General features: G+C 50.5%; 1 protein-coding gene across 1 annotated transcript in view; it reads left to right on the forward strand.

Annotated features, from left to right (window-relative positions):
• The first annotated feature begins 5,452 nt into the window (after positions 1–5,452).
• POC5 (POC5 centriolar protein) overlaps positions 5,453–16,054 on the forward strand; it is an 82,898-nt gene continuing 72,296 nt past the window's right edge. Inside the window, exons 1-2 of the mRNA XM_077287347.1 lie at positions 5,453–5,729; positions 12,361–12,444. Of these exons, the coding sequence (XP_077143462.1) occupies positions 12,361–12,444 (84 nt within the window). The 5' untranslated portion in view covers positions 5,453–5,729. The remainder of the gene's footprint in view (positions 5,730–12,360; positions 12,445–16,054) is intronic.

Consider the following 16,054-nt stretch of genomic DNA (forward strand, 5'->3'; position numbering starts at 1 on the left):
ACCGGCGGAGCGTCTGATGGTGACTCTTCGGTGAGCCATTTTTATTGTATCTGTTAATGCACACTTATAACTGTAATGTTATTGCTGGTATTTTGTACTAATTTTTGCCTTTCTTATTTTCACAGATTCCTTGCAACGGGAGAATCCCTTTCGTCACTTTCAGTTTAGACTTGGAATTTCCACCATATCCGGAATTGTGAAGCACACCTGCCGTGCCGAGAATCTTTACATGACGAATTTATGCCACATCCCACAATGGAGAGTTGGCTGGAAATAGCTGAAAAATTCCAACAAATCTGTCAGTTTCCCAATTGCTTGGGTGCAGTGGACGGGGAACATATCCGCATCGTCAAACCTGCTGCATCTGAATATTTTAACTGCAAAAAATATTTCTCCATTGTGCTCATGGCCATCGCCGATGCAGAATACAACTTTATAGCGGTCGATATTAGGGCCTATGGCTGCTCCAATGATTCACAAGTTTTGTAATTGTCTGCAATGAGGCGTCATCTCTATGGAAACACCTTCCAATTTCCATGACCAAGACTGCTGCCTGAAACCTCGGGGCCACCAATGCCCTTTGTATATGCTGGCAATGAAGCGTTCCAACTCTCAGAACACCTGCTGAAGCCTTACTCAAGTAGTGGATTGATGTCAACAAAGTTTTCAATTACCGCCTAATAATGGTGGAGTGCGCTTTTGGGATTCTAACAGCCAAATGGAGAGTTCTGTTGACTGCTATTCACCTGAAGACTGACACTGTGGATGAGGTGGTGAAAGCTTGTATGGTCCTGCACAATTTTGTTATATGCAAGGAACAGATTTCCATTGATGACCACTCTGAAGAAACCACCTTGCATGATTATCAGAACATTACTTATAGAAGTTCTGTGTCAGTTTCCAGAATGAGGGACAAACTTGCTGAATACTTTATTTCACCTCAAGAGTAGATTGGCAGGATGAGAGTGTCTTGGACCTTGTTTTACCAAAAGTACGGTATTGTACCTGGTTGGGTTTTTACCCAAAGTATTGAACCTTATAATTTAATAAACGAAAGAAAATTTTTAAACCAAAAAAACTGTTTTATTTACAAATTTAGATAGTGTGGGGTGGAGATAATACTGGAGGGGCTGACAGATTGGGACACTTCGACAGTGGGCGTGTGGAGAGGATTGTGGTGGTGACGGATCAGGAGGAAAAACAGGTGAAGGGGTGGAGAAAGAAAGAGAACGTGTGGAGATGAAACCGGGAGTATATGTGTGTGTCTAACAGACATATAGATAGATAGAGGTATGGAGTAGAATGGCACTAGGTGGTAACCTTGGGCAATTAATTCAACGTTGCAGCGTTTAAAGCCTGGACTTTTTAGACCAGCACTAAAGCATAGAAGTATAGGATTCTATCCGGAACCATTATGGCACGCTGTAGTAAGCGGCATGTGGGTGGTGCTCAACGCCAGTGAAGATATCGATCCAAGCAATAAAGAAATAGAAGTGGCACTCACCCCAAAGCTGCTGTATAATGATGTCCTTTATTCAAAAAATAAAGACACGAACATGATGTGGAGAGGTGGCTGGTGAGGGAGGGGGTGCAAGAGGAGGCAAAAGGACGACGGCCGTTTCGCGCTGGTGTGCTTCCACGGGTCCAGGTCCTGACTGTATATATGTTTTCACAAATATTTGAGGCCATGGATCCATTGTATGTCCGTTTTGCAAGCCGGCGAGAAAATCTCGCCGTACGGATGCCATGCGGATGACACACGGATACTTTTTTGGAGAAAAAAAAAAATCGCATCCTCGCATTGAATACGGATCACTGTTCAGGAACTTTTCTGCGTTTCTCGGCCTTAAAAAACGGACAGTATTTTTATACGTTAGATGTGACCCCGGCCTAAGAAAGAATCAGTGACAGCAGACTAGATCTATCTGTTACTGTAAAAGTCAGAAAGACGGTAAAACCTAGGATTTACCTGTCAATCTGGACATTCACCGAGGCCGTCGGTAAAAGCTCAAAATGAAAAGTAAAATTGGACTTTTACCGGTGAAGTCTTGGTAAATGTTAGTGCAGCGCCCCAGAGTCTTGGTCGTTGCAGTATTGTCGCTCTTCCACCAGGGGGAGTGATGGTACGTCTGATGGCACTAAAGGAGTTCACCTGACCAGGTATCACAGTCACACACTACACTTCACACTCCGGCCACCAGGGGGAGCAAACGGTCCTATCTACTAGGCCACTCCTCACACTCTGGTAAAACTGGGGGTTGGATAGGAAGTTAGAGAGAGAAGCTGTCTGGGTGCGACCCAGGAAAGACCTGTCAGGCAGACAGGGAGAAAAGGAGGAACATCTGAGCTGCAGACAGAGGTCCCTGTCAAGGGTGGGATCCTGGCAGAGACTTAGCAAGAGATAGAACGTTACGGAGCTGCGCCTGCACCTGATTGCGGCAGCATCCTAAGAAAGGACAAGAAGCAAAGTATATTGTGGAGAGTGAGAAACGAGATCACAGCACAAGGAGATAATACCGGGAGGAGTCTTGCCCTAAGACCGGCAACATCCTTCTGAGGCGAGTAGCCGGTGGCCGGAACACCGAGGGAGTAATAGGCGCTACGCATTACTTCGAACTACGGCAGGACAGTTAATTCCAAGTTGGCTGCCCAACCTTTAACCTAATGAAGACAACGGAGGCAAATTGTGGGAGAGGGGCGTCTCTAGGGTCCCTATAAAATAGCTCCAGGCCTACCCCGTCATACGGGTCGTCCTATCCATATCATCTGGGGGACGTAGAGAGAGAATATCAGAAACATACACAACAGTTGTGAGGACTATCCCGTGGTGCTCAGCAGGGAAGTACTACAACACACAGGCGCTAGTAGGAAGGCAAAGGGAACTCTGGATGTGCCTTTGGACCGGCCGGATTCAGCCATCCCTGTTAGCAGTGCTCTGGATTGTGGACGCTGAAGTCTTCAGTAAAAGGTAAAGAGACTGCAACTCTGTGTCCTCGTTATTTACTGCGACTTACACCATCGCCATCTACCTTACTGGGAAGCCCTGGGGACATACTTCACCTGTGGGAAGGTATTCCATCTAGCTGCCATAACATCACCCCAGCGGACCCCTAAGCAGCGTCGGTCACCCTGACCGAATACCACAGGTGGCGTCACGAACACTTGACAAACTACACCGCCTTTTAATTGGGCGCCCCTTAGCAGGGCCACAGACCGGGTCGGGCCACCGTGACATCCCCAGAACCGAGACAGAGGGACCCGGTACCGAGTACCCCACTGCCCTGCGCCTGGGGGCGATCCATTAACATTTCTCAACAGCGTTGGTAAAAGTCAGAAATATCTGGTGTGAAGATGGAACATCTGACTTTAACCAAGCGCAGTTGGTAAATGTGCACATTTACCACGGCTTCTTGGTAAATGTAGCTGAGAAGGGTGTAATAAAAAGTGTAAGCCACCGCGGGCGAGGAAATGGAGGACACAGTGGGAAAGGTGTCTGATTAGGCAGATACGGCGAGGAAATGTAGGACACAGTGTTCAAAGTTTTTATAAATGCAATAAGAGTAAATGGGGAAAATATGGTAATAACAATGAACAAAATCTGCTACCCTGTAAGGTATCTGCTACCCTGTAACGTATGTACGTTCTATATATACAGATGTCAATCCTGACTATCCTATGATTATTGTTCCGATCATACAAAAAGTGCCCACTGTTAACTTTTACCACCATCATCTGCTGGTCAGTCAGAATTCTGTGACTCAAAGTTACTTTTACCAACACATGCTGGTAAATGTAAAGATTTACCAAATCACCCAGGTAAAAAGTCCAAAATCGTTCGTTTATATGGAATACATCTGACTTTTACCAACGCTGTTGAGAAATGTTAACATTTACCAGACTTCACCGGTAAAAGTCCAATTTTACTTTTCATTTTGAGCTTTTACCGACGGCCTCGGTGAATGTCCAGATTGACCGGTAAATCCTAGTTTTTACCGTCCTTCTGACTTTTACAGTAAAGGTACCGTTACACTCAGCGACGCTGCGGCGATATAGACAACGATCCGACCTAAACTAGATCGCTGGAGCGTCGCTGTTAGGTCGCTGTAGAGACGTCAAACACAGCAACTCCAGAACGATGCAGGAGCGATCCAGTGACGTAACGGCGACTCACTTATCGTTCACGCTCCATGTAAAAACATTGCTGACATCGTTGCTTTTGCTGTCAAACATGACGATACACGCCGATCTAGGGACCAAATAAAGTTCCAGACTTCCAGCTCCGACCAGCGATATCACAGCGGGATCCAGATCGCTGCTGCGTGTCAAACACAACGAGCTCGCTATCCAGGACGCTGCAACGTCACGGATCGTTGTCGTTCTCGTTGGAAAGTTGTTTAGTGTGAAGGTACCTTAAGATATCTATTGCTGATAATGACAGACTACTACAAACCACAGATCTTCAGCAGTTTTGCATTAGATCAGCTGTAAAGGTACCTTCACACTAAACAACTTTACAATGAGAACGACAACGATCCGTGACGTTGCAGCGTCCTGGATAGCGATCTCATTGTGTTTGACACGCAGCAGCGATCTGGATCCCGCTGTGATATCGCTGGTTGGAGCTAGAAGTCCAGAACTTTATTTGGTCGTCAGATCTGTGTGTATCGTCGTGTTTGACAGCAAAAGCAACGATGTCAGCAATGTTTGACATGGAGCTAACGACCTGTGAGAACGATAAGTGAGTCACCGTTACGTCACAGGATCGCTCCTGCATCGTTCTGGAGCTGCTGTGTTTGACGTCTCTACAGCGACCTAAACAGCGACGCTGCAGCGATCGGCTCGTTGTCTATATCGCTGCAGCGTCGCTGAGTGTGACGGTACCTTAAATCACATATCATGGGAACATCCTCACCTTGCGTCTCAAATAGCACAGATCTGAAACATTGTGATGCTGCAATTGGCAGATTTCCTGTGAGAATTTTCCATGGAACCGATCTGATCAGTAGACCCCATAAATCCCACCACTAGAGTTGTTGCAAATGTATCTGCACGTCCCATGCTATTCGCCACAGCCGTGATCAGTGACCGCAGCCCGCCGCCGCCGTTGTCAGGACACAGTGATGTCGCCCCAGACCGGCTGCTCAGCAGGAGACAAGGTGCCGGCAGGTAAGAGGTGGGCCTCCCGCCACTGTGGCCCAAGGACCGGGACATGCGGCTCTAGACACACCAATTTCCGGTGTATGAGCGCCGGGCTGGGCCCCTTAGTTTCTATCCTTATTCATGCATTAGTCTCGACGAGTCGTCAGCAGAATGTATGCTCCCCTACACGCAGCGAGTCGCCTGCACACCGTCTGCGCCCGGGTATCGCCAGATTCGCCACCGCTGTGTGTGGGCAGCTCGTCGGGGTGAACGTGTATTAGGAATAAACAGCAGTTCATCACTACATAACGGTAACGACACCGTAACGTAAAGCGCCTCAGTGTCCCGCCGCCTCCCGCACACTCTGTCACCGCTGCAGCTACCAACCAATCACGGCTCTTGTACTACTAAGCGTCCCAGGCACGTTTGAGAACGACGCGGTGATTGGTGGAACCCAACTGACAGTAGTAGTTTGTCGCTGGCAGCGGCCGAGATGTCTGCTGTAACCATGGCAGCGCTGTACTTCCGTTCCCTGGTATCCGGCCGTTACCTCCTCACTACAGCTGCTGCTGACAGCGCCAACTTTAAAGGTTGGTGACGGCGCTGGGCCCGGTGTACACAGGCAGTACGGAGTGAGCGGTGCCCGGTGTACACAGGCAGTACGGAGTGAGGGGTGCCCGGTGTGTGCACAGGCAGTACGGAGTGAGCGGTGCCCGGTGTGTACACAGGCAGTACGGAGTGAGCGGTGCCCGGTATGTACACAGGCAGTACGGAGTGAGCGGTGCCCGGTGTGTACACAGGCAGTACGGAGTGAGCTGCAGGTAGTACGGAGTGAGCGGTGCCCGGTGTGTGCACAGGTAGTACGGAGTGAGCGGTGCCCGGTGTGTACACAGGTAGTACGGAGTGAGCGGTGCCCGGTGTGTGCACAGGCAGTACGGAGTGAGCGGTGCCCGGTGTGTGCACAGGCAGTACGGAGTGAGCGGTGCCCGGTGTGTACACAGGCAGTACGGAGTGAGCGGTGCCCGGTATGTACACAGACAGTACGGAGTGAGCGGTGCCCGGTGTGTACACAGACAGTACGGAGTGAGCGGTGCCCGGTGTGTACACAGGCAGTAGGGAGTGAGCGGCGCCTGGTGTGTACACATGCAGTACGGAGTGAGCGGTGCCCGGTGTGTACACATGCAGTACGGAGTGAGCGGCGCCTGGTGTGTACACATGCAGTACGGAGTGAGCGGCGCCTGGTGTGTACACATGCAGTACGGAGTGAGCGGTGCCCGGTGTGTACACATGCAGTACGGAGTGAGCGGCGCCCGGTGTGTACACAGGCAGTACGGAGTGAGCGGCGCCCGGTGTGTACACAGGCAGTAAGGAGTGAGTGGTGTACACAGGCAGTACGGAGTGAGCGGTGCCCGGGTGTGTACACAGGCAGTACGGAGTGGGCGGCGCCCGGTGTGTGCACAGGCAGTACGGAGTGAGCGGTGCCCGGTGTGTGCACAGGCAGTACGGAGTGAGCGGCGCCCGGTGTGTGCACAGGTAGTACGGAGTGAGGGGTGCCCGGTATGTGCACAGGCAGTACGGAGTGAGCGGTGCCCGGTGTGTACACAGGTAGTACGGAGTGAGCGGTGCCCGGTATGTACACAGGCAGTACGGAGTGAGCGGTGTCTACACAGGTAGTACGGAGTGAGCGGTGCCCGGTGTGTGCACAGGCAGTACGGAGTGAGCGGTGCCCGGTGTGTACACAGGCAGTACGGAGTGAGCGGTGCCCGGTATGTACACAGACAGTACGGAGTGAGCGGTGCCCGGTGTGTACACAGACAGTACGGAGTGAGCGGTGCCCGGTGTGTACACAGACTGTACGGAGTGAGCGGTACCCGATGTGGACACAGGCAGTACGAAGTGAGCGGCGCCCGGTGTGTACACAGGTAGTACGGAGTGAGCGGTGCCCGGTGTGTACACAGGCAGTCTGGAGTGAGCGGTGCCCGGTGTGTACACAGACAGTACGGAGTGAGCGGTGCCTGGTATGTACACAGGCAGTATAGAGTGAGCGGTGTCTACTCAGGCAGTACAGAGTGAGCGGGGTCCGGTGTGTACGGAGTGAGCGGTGCCCGGTATGCACAGGCAGTACGAAGTGAGCGGCGCCCGGTGTGTACACAGGTAGTACGGAGTGATCGGTGCCCGGTGTGTACACAGGCAGTACGGAGTGAGCGGTGCCCGGTGTGTACACAGGCAGTACGGAGTGAGCGGCGCCCGGTGTGTACACATGCAGTACTGAGTGAGCGGTGCCCGGTGTGTACACATGCAGTACGGAGTGAGCGGCGCCCGGTGTGTACAAATGCAGTATGGAGTGAGCGGTGCACGGGCAGTACGGAGTGAGCGGCGCCCGGTGTGTGCACCGGCAGTACGGAGTGAGTGGCGCCCGGTGTGTACACAGGCAGTACGGAGTGGGCGGCGCCCGGTGTGTGCACAGGCAGTACGGAGTGAGCGGTGCCCGGTGTGTGCACAGGCAGTACGGAGTGAGCGGTGCCCGGTGTGTACACAGGCAGTACGGAATGGGCGGCGCCCGGTGTGTGCACAGGCAGTACGGAGTGAGCGGTGCCCGGTGTGTGCACAGGCAGTACGGAGTGAGCGGCGCCCGGTGTGTGCACAGGCAGTACGGAGTGAGGGGTGCCCGGTATGTGCACAGGCAGTACGGAGTGAGCGGTGCCCGGTGTGTACACAGGTAGTACGGAGTGAGCGGTGCCCGGTATGTACACAGGCAGTACGGAGTGAGCGGTGTCTACACAGGTAGTACGGAGTGAGCGGTGCCCGGTGTGTGCACAGGCAGTACGGAGTGAGCGGTGCCCGGTGTGTGCACAGGCAGTACGGAGTGAGCGGTGCCCGGTGTGTACACAGGCAGTATGGAGTGAGCGGTGTCTACACAGGCAGTACGGAGTGAGCGGGGTCCGGTGTGTACACAGGGAGTACGGAGTGAGCGGTGCCCGGTATGCACAGGCAGTACGGAGTGAGCGGTGCCCGGTATGCACAGGCAGTACGGAGTGAGCGGTGCCCGATGTGTACACAGGCAGTACGAAGTGAGCGGCGCCCGGTGTGTACACAGGTAGTACGGAGTGATCGGTGTCCGGTGTGTACACATGCAGTACGGAGTGAGCGGCGCCCTGTGTGTGCACGGGCAGTACGGAGTGAGCGGCGCCCGGTGTGTACAAATGCAGTATGGAGTGAGCGGTGCACGGGCAGTACGGAGTGAGCGGCGCCCGGTGTGTGCACCGGCAGTACGGAGTGAGTGGCGCCCGGTCTGTACACAGGCAGCACGGAGTGAGCGGCGCCCGGTGTGTACACAGGCAGTAAGGAGTGAGCGGTGCCCGGTGTGTACACAGGCAGTACGGAGAGGGCGGCGCCCGGTGTGTGCACAGGCAGTACGGAGTGAGCGGTGCCCGGTGTGTGCACAGGCAGTACGGAGTGAGCGGCGCCCGGTGTGTACACAGGCAGTAAGGAGTGAGCGGTGCCCGGTGTGTACACAGGCAGTACGGAGAGGGCGGCGCCCGGTGTGTGCACAGGCAGTACGGAGTGAGCGGTGCCCGGTGTGTGCACAGGCAGTACGGAGTGAGCGGCGCCCGGTGTGTGCACAGGTAGTACGGAGTGAGGGGTGCCCGGTATGTGCACAGGCAGTACGGAGTGAGCGGTGCCCGGTGTGTACACAGGTAGTACGGAGTGAGCGGTGCCCGGTATGTACACAGGCAGTACGGAGTGAGCGGTGTCTACACAGGTAGTACGGAGTGAGCGGTGCCCGGTGTGTGCACAGGCAGTACGGAGTGAGCGGTGCCCGGTGTGTACACAGGCAGTACGGAGTGAACGGTGCCCGGTGTGTACACAGGCAGTACGGAGTGAGCGGTGTCCGGTATGTACACAGACAGTACGGAGTGAGCGGTGCCCGGTGTGTACACAGACAGTACGGAGTGAGCGGTGCCCGGTGTGTACACATGCAGTACGGAGTGAGCGGCGCCCGGTGTGTGCACGGGCAGTACGGAGTGAGCGGCGCCCGGTGTGTACAAATGCAGTATGGAGTGAGCGGTGCACGGGCAGTACGGAGTGAGCGGCGCCCAGTGTGTGCACCGGCAGTACGGAGTGAGCGGCGCCCGGTGTGTACACAGGCAGTACGGAGTGAGCGGCGCCCGGTGTGTACACAGGCAGTAAGGAGTGAGTGGTGTACACAGGCAGTATGGAGTGAGCGGTGCCCGGTGTGTACACAGGCAGTACGGAGTGGGCGGCGCCCGGTGTGTGCACAGGCAGTACGGAGTGAGCGGTGCCCGGTGTGTGCACAGGCAGTACGGAGTGAGCGGCGCCCGGTGTGTGCACAGGTAGTACGGAGTGAGGGGTGCCCGGTATGTGCACAGGCAGTACGGAGTGAGCGGTGCCCGGTGTGTACACAGGTAGTACGGAGTGAGCGGTGCCCGGTATGTACACAGGTAGTACGGAGTGAGCGATGCCCGGTATGTACACAGGCAGTACGGAGTGAGCGGTGCCTGGTGTGTGCACAGGCAGTACGGAGTGAGCGGTGCCCGGTGTGTGCACAGGCAGTACGGAGTGAGCGGCGCCCGGTGTCTACACAGGTAGTACGGAGTGAGCGGCGCCCGGTGTGTGCACAGGCAGTACGGAGTGAGCTGTGCTCAGTAATGTGGCACTTGTGCACCTCAGTCCTGTCATATTGGGCACAGCATCACTATCTGCAGGTGCAGTCTGTGGTATAGGGCACATGTATGGTGACCCCATGCCATCTCTCTGTGTTTCAGGGCGGTTTTATCATTATTGTATGTTATTTCTACACTTTAAAAAAAAAAATATATATATATATTCAGTAAATTTGCTGAAATATCATCTCTTCACCCAGTGCATCCTCCACTGCTGCAGCATTGCCTGTCTTTGTTAGGTCCACAGTCATGATGTCCTGCAGCCAATCACTGGCCTCAGCGGTCACACCTGATCGTACTACTATCACCACAGAGGCCAGTGAATGACCTTTTTATAAGTTATTTTGTTTTATTGCACCTTGTTCCAACAATGTTATTTTTTTTTGTTATAATTTTGGACAAGTCCCTTTTTTTTATTAAAATATACAGCCCTCACCACTGAAATTGTAACACCAAGAAGGAAAACTCACGGCATTATGGAAATCACAAGATAGACATGTTACCGACCTGCAAATGATGAAAAAAATGGAAACAAGTTTTAAAACATCTTAATTTATTCTTTATGGAGTATGAACGCCGTGTGCAGAAATCCCCGCACTTACACACCTTGGCTGCTATCAATGAGGTTATTAATGGTTGAGCAATGCTCTGCCACACTGAATGCAGTTGGGCAAAATCATCAAGATCTGCTGCTGGCAGCTCCTGTGTAGTTGCCAACCAATCATGCCGTCTTGCCATCTGGCGCTGAACCATAGCCTTGTAGAGAGGTGATGTGAGGTCAATGGAACGCATGTAGCTGGTTGTGTAAATGCCTTCTGATGGTTTGCATAGACAATTTGATGCCTTAGGCTTGGTATGTGATGTCTAATTCCACTTGGAGTACAGAATGGATCATTCATGGAACCAGTGGTACGACCATTCTCCAAAGTGTCCCGGGAGCCATTTTTTTAACACGACACCCCAGGCTTCATGTTGCGCTCATGCTGCCGTGAACAGCCTGCATGGCTTAGGCTGCTTTCACACTAGCGTCGGTACGGGCCCGTCGCAGTGCGTCGGGCTGACGTACCGACGCATACTGTGAAATAAATGCCCGACGTGGGCAGCGGAAGCAGTCTTAAGACGCTTCCGCTGCCCCATTGCAAAGTCCGGGGAGGAGGGGGCGGAGTTTCAGCCGCGCATGCGCAGTCAAAAATGGCGGACTTGACGCACAAAAAAACCTTACATGTAACTTTTTGTGCCGGCGGTCCGCCAAAACACGACGGTTGCAACGTGTGGCAATACGTCGCAATGCGTCGGTAATGTAAGTCTATGGGGAAAAAACGCATCCTGCAGACAACTTTGCAGGATGCGTTTTTTCTCCTGAACGACGCATTGCGACGTATTGCAAACGACGCTAGTGTGAAAGTAGTCTAAAACGAGCCAACATGGCCTGCATGGTCTCCAGACGTGTCATCCATCGAGCACACCTGGTACGTTATTGGTTGGCAATTGCAAAGGCAGCTGCCAGTAGTGAATCTTGATGATTTGTCCAAATACATTCACCATGGCAAAACATTCCTCAGACAACCAGTAATAACCTCACTGATAGCAGCCAAGGCGTGTAAGTGAGAGGATGTCTGTGTGAGGTGCTCATACTTGATATTGAATAAATTGAAATGTTTTTTAAATGTTGGTCCTGAGTCATCAAAGCTTTTATGGTATAAAACTGGTGTAAAAAGCTTTGAAAAGCTATAAAAAAAAAAATTAGCAAATCGAGGTTGTGCAAAATTTTTCCACTTTTGGCTTTTTCACATAATTTTCACTCAACAAGACGTGGCAATGCCTGCTCCTCAAACTTATGATGAGCAGTGAAGTTCCTCATGCCAGAAATCATACTCCAGTCTGTCTGGACTAAGATCCGTGGTGAGGGGCACAAGCCACCTCTTGCTGTTTGTGCCTGTTAATAAATCTGACGCCCTGCATGCTCCCTCATCAAGACCCGTGTGTATCTTTCCATTTTTTTCTTAATTTGCATATCACTATCATGTCTATGCATCCTGTAATTTCCATAATTCCACAACTTGTCCTTTTTGGTGTTGCAATTTCAATGTTGATGTGTGTAAATATTTTATTTACATGTATATTGAAAACTGGTGGAAGTTTAGGATTAGGTTAATTGGCATCCGTAAAATTTTTAAGTTGGAGCCCATCACCTGGGAATTGTCCTGCCCTCTCTTTACCAAGTGATACATTGTGTGCAGCAGAATGTGAAGTAGTCGCCCACTTGGTGCTGGGGCCACTTACACTTATGGCTGTCAGTCTCTGTAGCTTTTTTTTTAATTTGTTTTGCATGAAAAATGATAGATTTGTCCCCTTGATCTTGCGTACCCTGATTATTTGGCACTTTGGCTGATCACAACTGGTTTTGATTCTTGATTATGTACCTTCACATAAAAAGAAGCATTTCTTGGCTCATGATCTCTGAACTATTCATACCTCCTACATCATCAGCAGCATAATCACCTATATCAGAATAGTGTTGTGATGTTTTGTGCAGATGTCTTCAGATGAGGAGAGCACTAGAAGTCCCATCGTTCCAAAAGATTCAGACCATGGCAGCTCAGTGTCTTCAGATTTCCAGGTAACACAAAATAAAATATTTGTCTCTTAAAAATGAATTTCCAGTGATCTGATCCACAACATTCTGGACATGTCAGAGACTGCAATAACTAACCCATTTATAACATACAGAAGTGGTATCTTCCTATCAATTAGAACAGTTGTGGGGTTGTCAGATGAAGAAATCTGCTTTTTAAAACCCTAATTGGACGGGGATCCAATCAGCACAGCGTCACTACTGGACATGTACATAAAGTGCAGCACAGATTCATCTCCTCTATGACTCCACAGCACTGGTCACTACTGAGCATGTACATAAAGTGTAGCACAGATTCATCTCCTCTATGACTCCACAGCACTGGTCACTACTGAGCATGTACATAAAGTGTAGCACAGATTCATCTCCTCTGACTCCACAGCACTGGTCACTACTGAGCATGTACATAAAGTGCAGCACAGATTCATCTCCTCTATGACTCCACAGCACTGGTCACTACTGAGCATGTACATAAAGTGCAGCACAGATTCATCTCCTCTATGACTCCACAGCACTGGTCACTACTGAGCATGTACAGTACATAAAGTGCAGCACAGATTCATCTCCTCTATGACTCCACAGCACTGGTCACTACAGAGCATGTACATAAAGTGCAGCACAGATTCATCTCCACCAAAAACCAATATCCTTAGATCAGGAAGAGAACAGACATTTATAGGACTTTTCATAACTTTCCCAAATTCTTATGAAACAAATTGCAGCACATTCTTCATTGTACTACTGTACCCAATTTATGCTATATTGTCGGAGTCAGTCCATTTTATACCGGCTCCACCAAAATTTGTTCTCTGGGGCTCTCGTGTGGAGTTGTGACGCCAGTGCCCAATCAGAGCTGAGGTTACTGTCTCCGCCTCTGGACAAATCTATCATGAAGAGGTAGTCTGGCCTACAGCTGACTTCCTCTTCCTGCTCAATTTGACAGGAGGCGGGGACAGTGATGCAAGCACTGATTGGGCGCTGGTGTCACATGTCATAACAGCTCCAGAGCCCCAGGAGAGCAAGTGCCCACAGCCTGGGGAATGGCACGGGAGGTGAGTATAAGCTTTATTATTTTATGGGGGTCAAGCGAAGGGTATAACAAGAAGCTGTCCATGTAGTGGACAACTTAAAGCCTTTGTGGACTTTGAGGTATGTTTCGTATCATTGCCCTGTTAGAAAGTCCAATGACCCCAAGCTGAAGCTTCTTCACAGAAGACATGATGTTCTGATACTTGTTTGGATCCATATTGCCCTCTGTACTCCATAGGTTTCCAATGCCAGAGGAAGTAAAGCAGAGCATTATTGAGGCCATGCTTCACTCTAGGTAGAGGATTCTTTTCAGCTCGTGCTACTTCATCCCGATACACTGCTGATCCATAGACCCCAAAAGTTCCAGTTTTGACTGAAATTCAATAATTTCTTTGACTATTTTATATGGTGATGGCTTCTTTGTGTCTTGGACCACGGTGGCTCAGTGGTTAGTATTGCAGCGCTGGGGTCCTGGGTTCAAATCCCACCAAGGACAACATCTGCAAGGAGTTTGTATGTTGTCCCCGTGTTTGCGTGGGTTTCCTCCTACATTCCAAAGACATACTGATAGGGAATTTAGATTGTGAGTCCCATCAGGGACAGCGATGATGATGTGTGCAAACTGTAAAGCGCTGCTAATATGTTGGCGCTATATAAGTAAAAAGATTATTATTATATTATCATGTATATCCTCAAACTGAAACCTCCATGCCTGCTGCCACCAAATCTTGCTGCAGGTCTTTGCAGTCACTTGTGGGATTTTGACAACCTCAGTCTGTTGGCAGCCAGTGATGGCTTCTTCTTTCCAGGTCGTCTGTCCAGTGTTATTTTAACTTTAAAAGGAACCTGTCACCCCCAAAATCGATGATGAGGTAAGCCCACCGTCATCAGGGGCTTATCTACAGCATTCTGTAATCCTGTAGATAAGCCCCTGATGTAACCTGAAAGTGGAGAAAAAGAGGTTATATTATACTCACCCAGGGGCGGTCCCGCTGCTGGTCCGGTCCGATGGGTGTCTCAGGTCCGCTCCGGCGCCTCCTGTCTTCATTCCATGACGTCCTCTCCTGGTCTTCACGCCGCGGCTCCGGCGCAGGCGTACTTTGTCTGCCCTGTTCAGGGCGGAGCAAAGTACTGCAGTGCGCAGGCGCCGGGACTCTCTGACCTTTCCGGCGCCTGCGCACTGCAGTACTTTGCTCTGCCCTGAACAGAGCAGACAAAGTACGCCTGCGCCGGAGCCGCTGCATGAAGACCAGGAGAGGACGTCATGGAATGAAGATAGGAGGCGCCGTAACGGTCCTGCGAAGCCCATCGGAGTGGGACTGCCCCTGGGTGAGTATAATCTAACGTCTTTTTCTCCTCTTTCAGGTAACATCGGAGGCTTATCTACAGGATTACAGAATGCTGTAGATAAGCCCCTGATGACAGTGGGCTTCCCTCACCATCGATTTTGGGGGTGACAGGTTCCCTTTAAAGTTACAATAAGAAGCTGAATTTGCATCTCTAGGATCATTCAATGCCTTTGCAATCTCTTCTCCTAAAAAGGTTGTCCACTCTTGAGTAAATTTTGGCAAGCTGACCAAAGATACAAAGTCTTGTCGGCACATGAATGTAAGTATGCAAATCCCATACTAGCGGTCATGTGACGGTCCCTGGAACCGGTAAACAGGGCCAATCCTAACAGTGTGCACCTTACACAGCATTAGGAGCTGTACAGCTTGCCAAAAATTTACTCAGGCGTTGACAACCTCAAACCTTTGGACTGCTCTTTTGTCTTAGCCATATTTCCAACGTATAGTCAAATGTCGCAGTCAGTCAAACTCATACAAAGTACAGATTCAACTGTTTTTGTTATTTTTTCTTACTCTTTCCTGGAAACAACCTGAATCAAAATCCTGAACACCGAGAATTAGCCGCATACATGTGGTCACTCTTCTTTAGGCTGACCTTACATACCTGCATTTGCAAAAGTTATATAGAAACAGCGAGCACTCACCATCTTCTTATGTCCAATCTTTATTATGGCATATTGACAATAGCAGGCATGATCAGGGAGAAATGTGCTGACACAAGACGACGGCCGTTTTGCGCTCCTGCGCTTCCAGGAGCGCGAAACGGCCATCGTCTTGTGTCAGCACATTTCACCCTGATCATACCTGCTATTGTCAATATGCCATAATAAAGATTGGACATAAGAAGATGGTGAGTGCTCGCTGTTTCTATATAATTTTTGCATGCATGATTGGAGTTTTCCAAGCTAGAGCACCTCACATCAGCAAAGGGCTATATTGCGCTAAGAGGATATTAAGCGAGCAGGTGCGGGTGATTTAACCAGCTGTTGGTGCTGCTTTTTGTTTTTCTTTTGGTTTTGCAATACCTGCATTTGACAACCACAATTTCTGGACCAACTATAAATCACTCACCGACCTCCGAGCCCCTTAGGCTGTGTGCACACATTGCGTTTTTTTTCGCGTTTTTTCGCTATAAAAATGCTATAAAAACGCATACTTTATGCATCCCATCATTTAGAATGCATTCCGCAATTTTTGTGCACATGATGATTTTTATG

The sequence above is a fragment of the Ranitomeya variabilis genome, chromosome 1 (genome assembly GCF_051348905.1).
Source record: "Ranitomeya variabilis isolate aRanVar5 chromosome 1, aRanVar5.hap1, whole genome shotgun sequence".
Taxonomy (NCBI): domain Eukaryota; kingdom Metazoa; phylum Chordata; class Amphibia; order Anura; family Dendrobatidae; genus Ranitomeya; species Ranitomeya variabilis.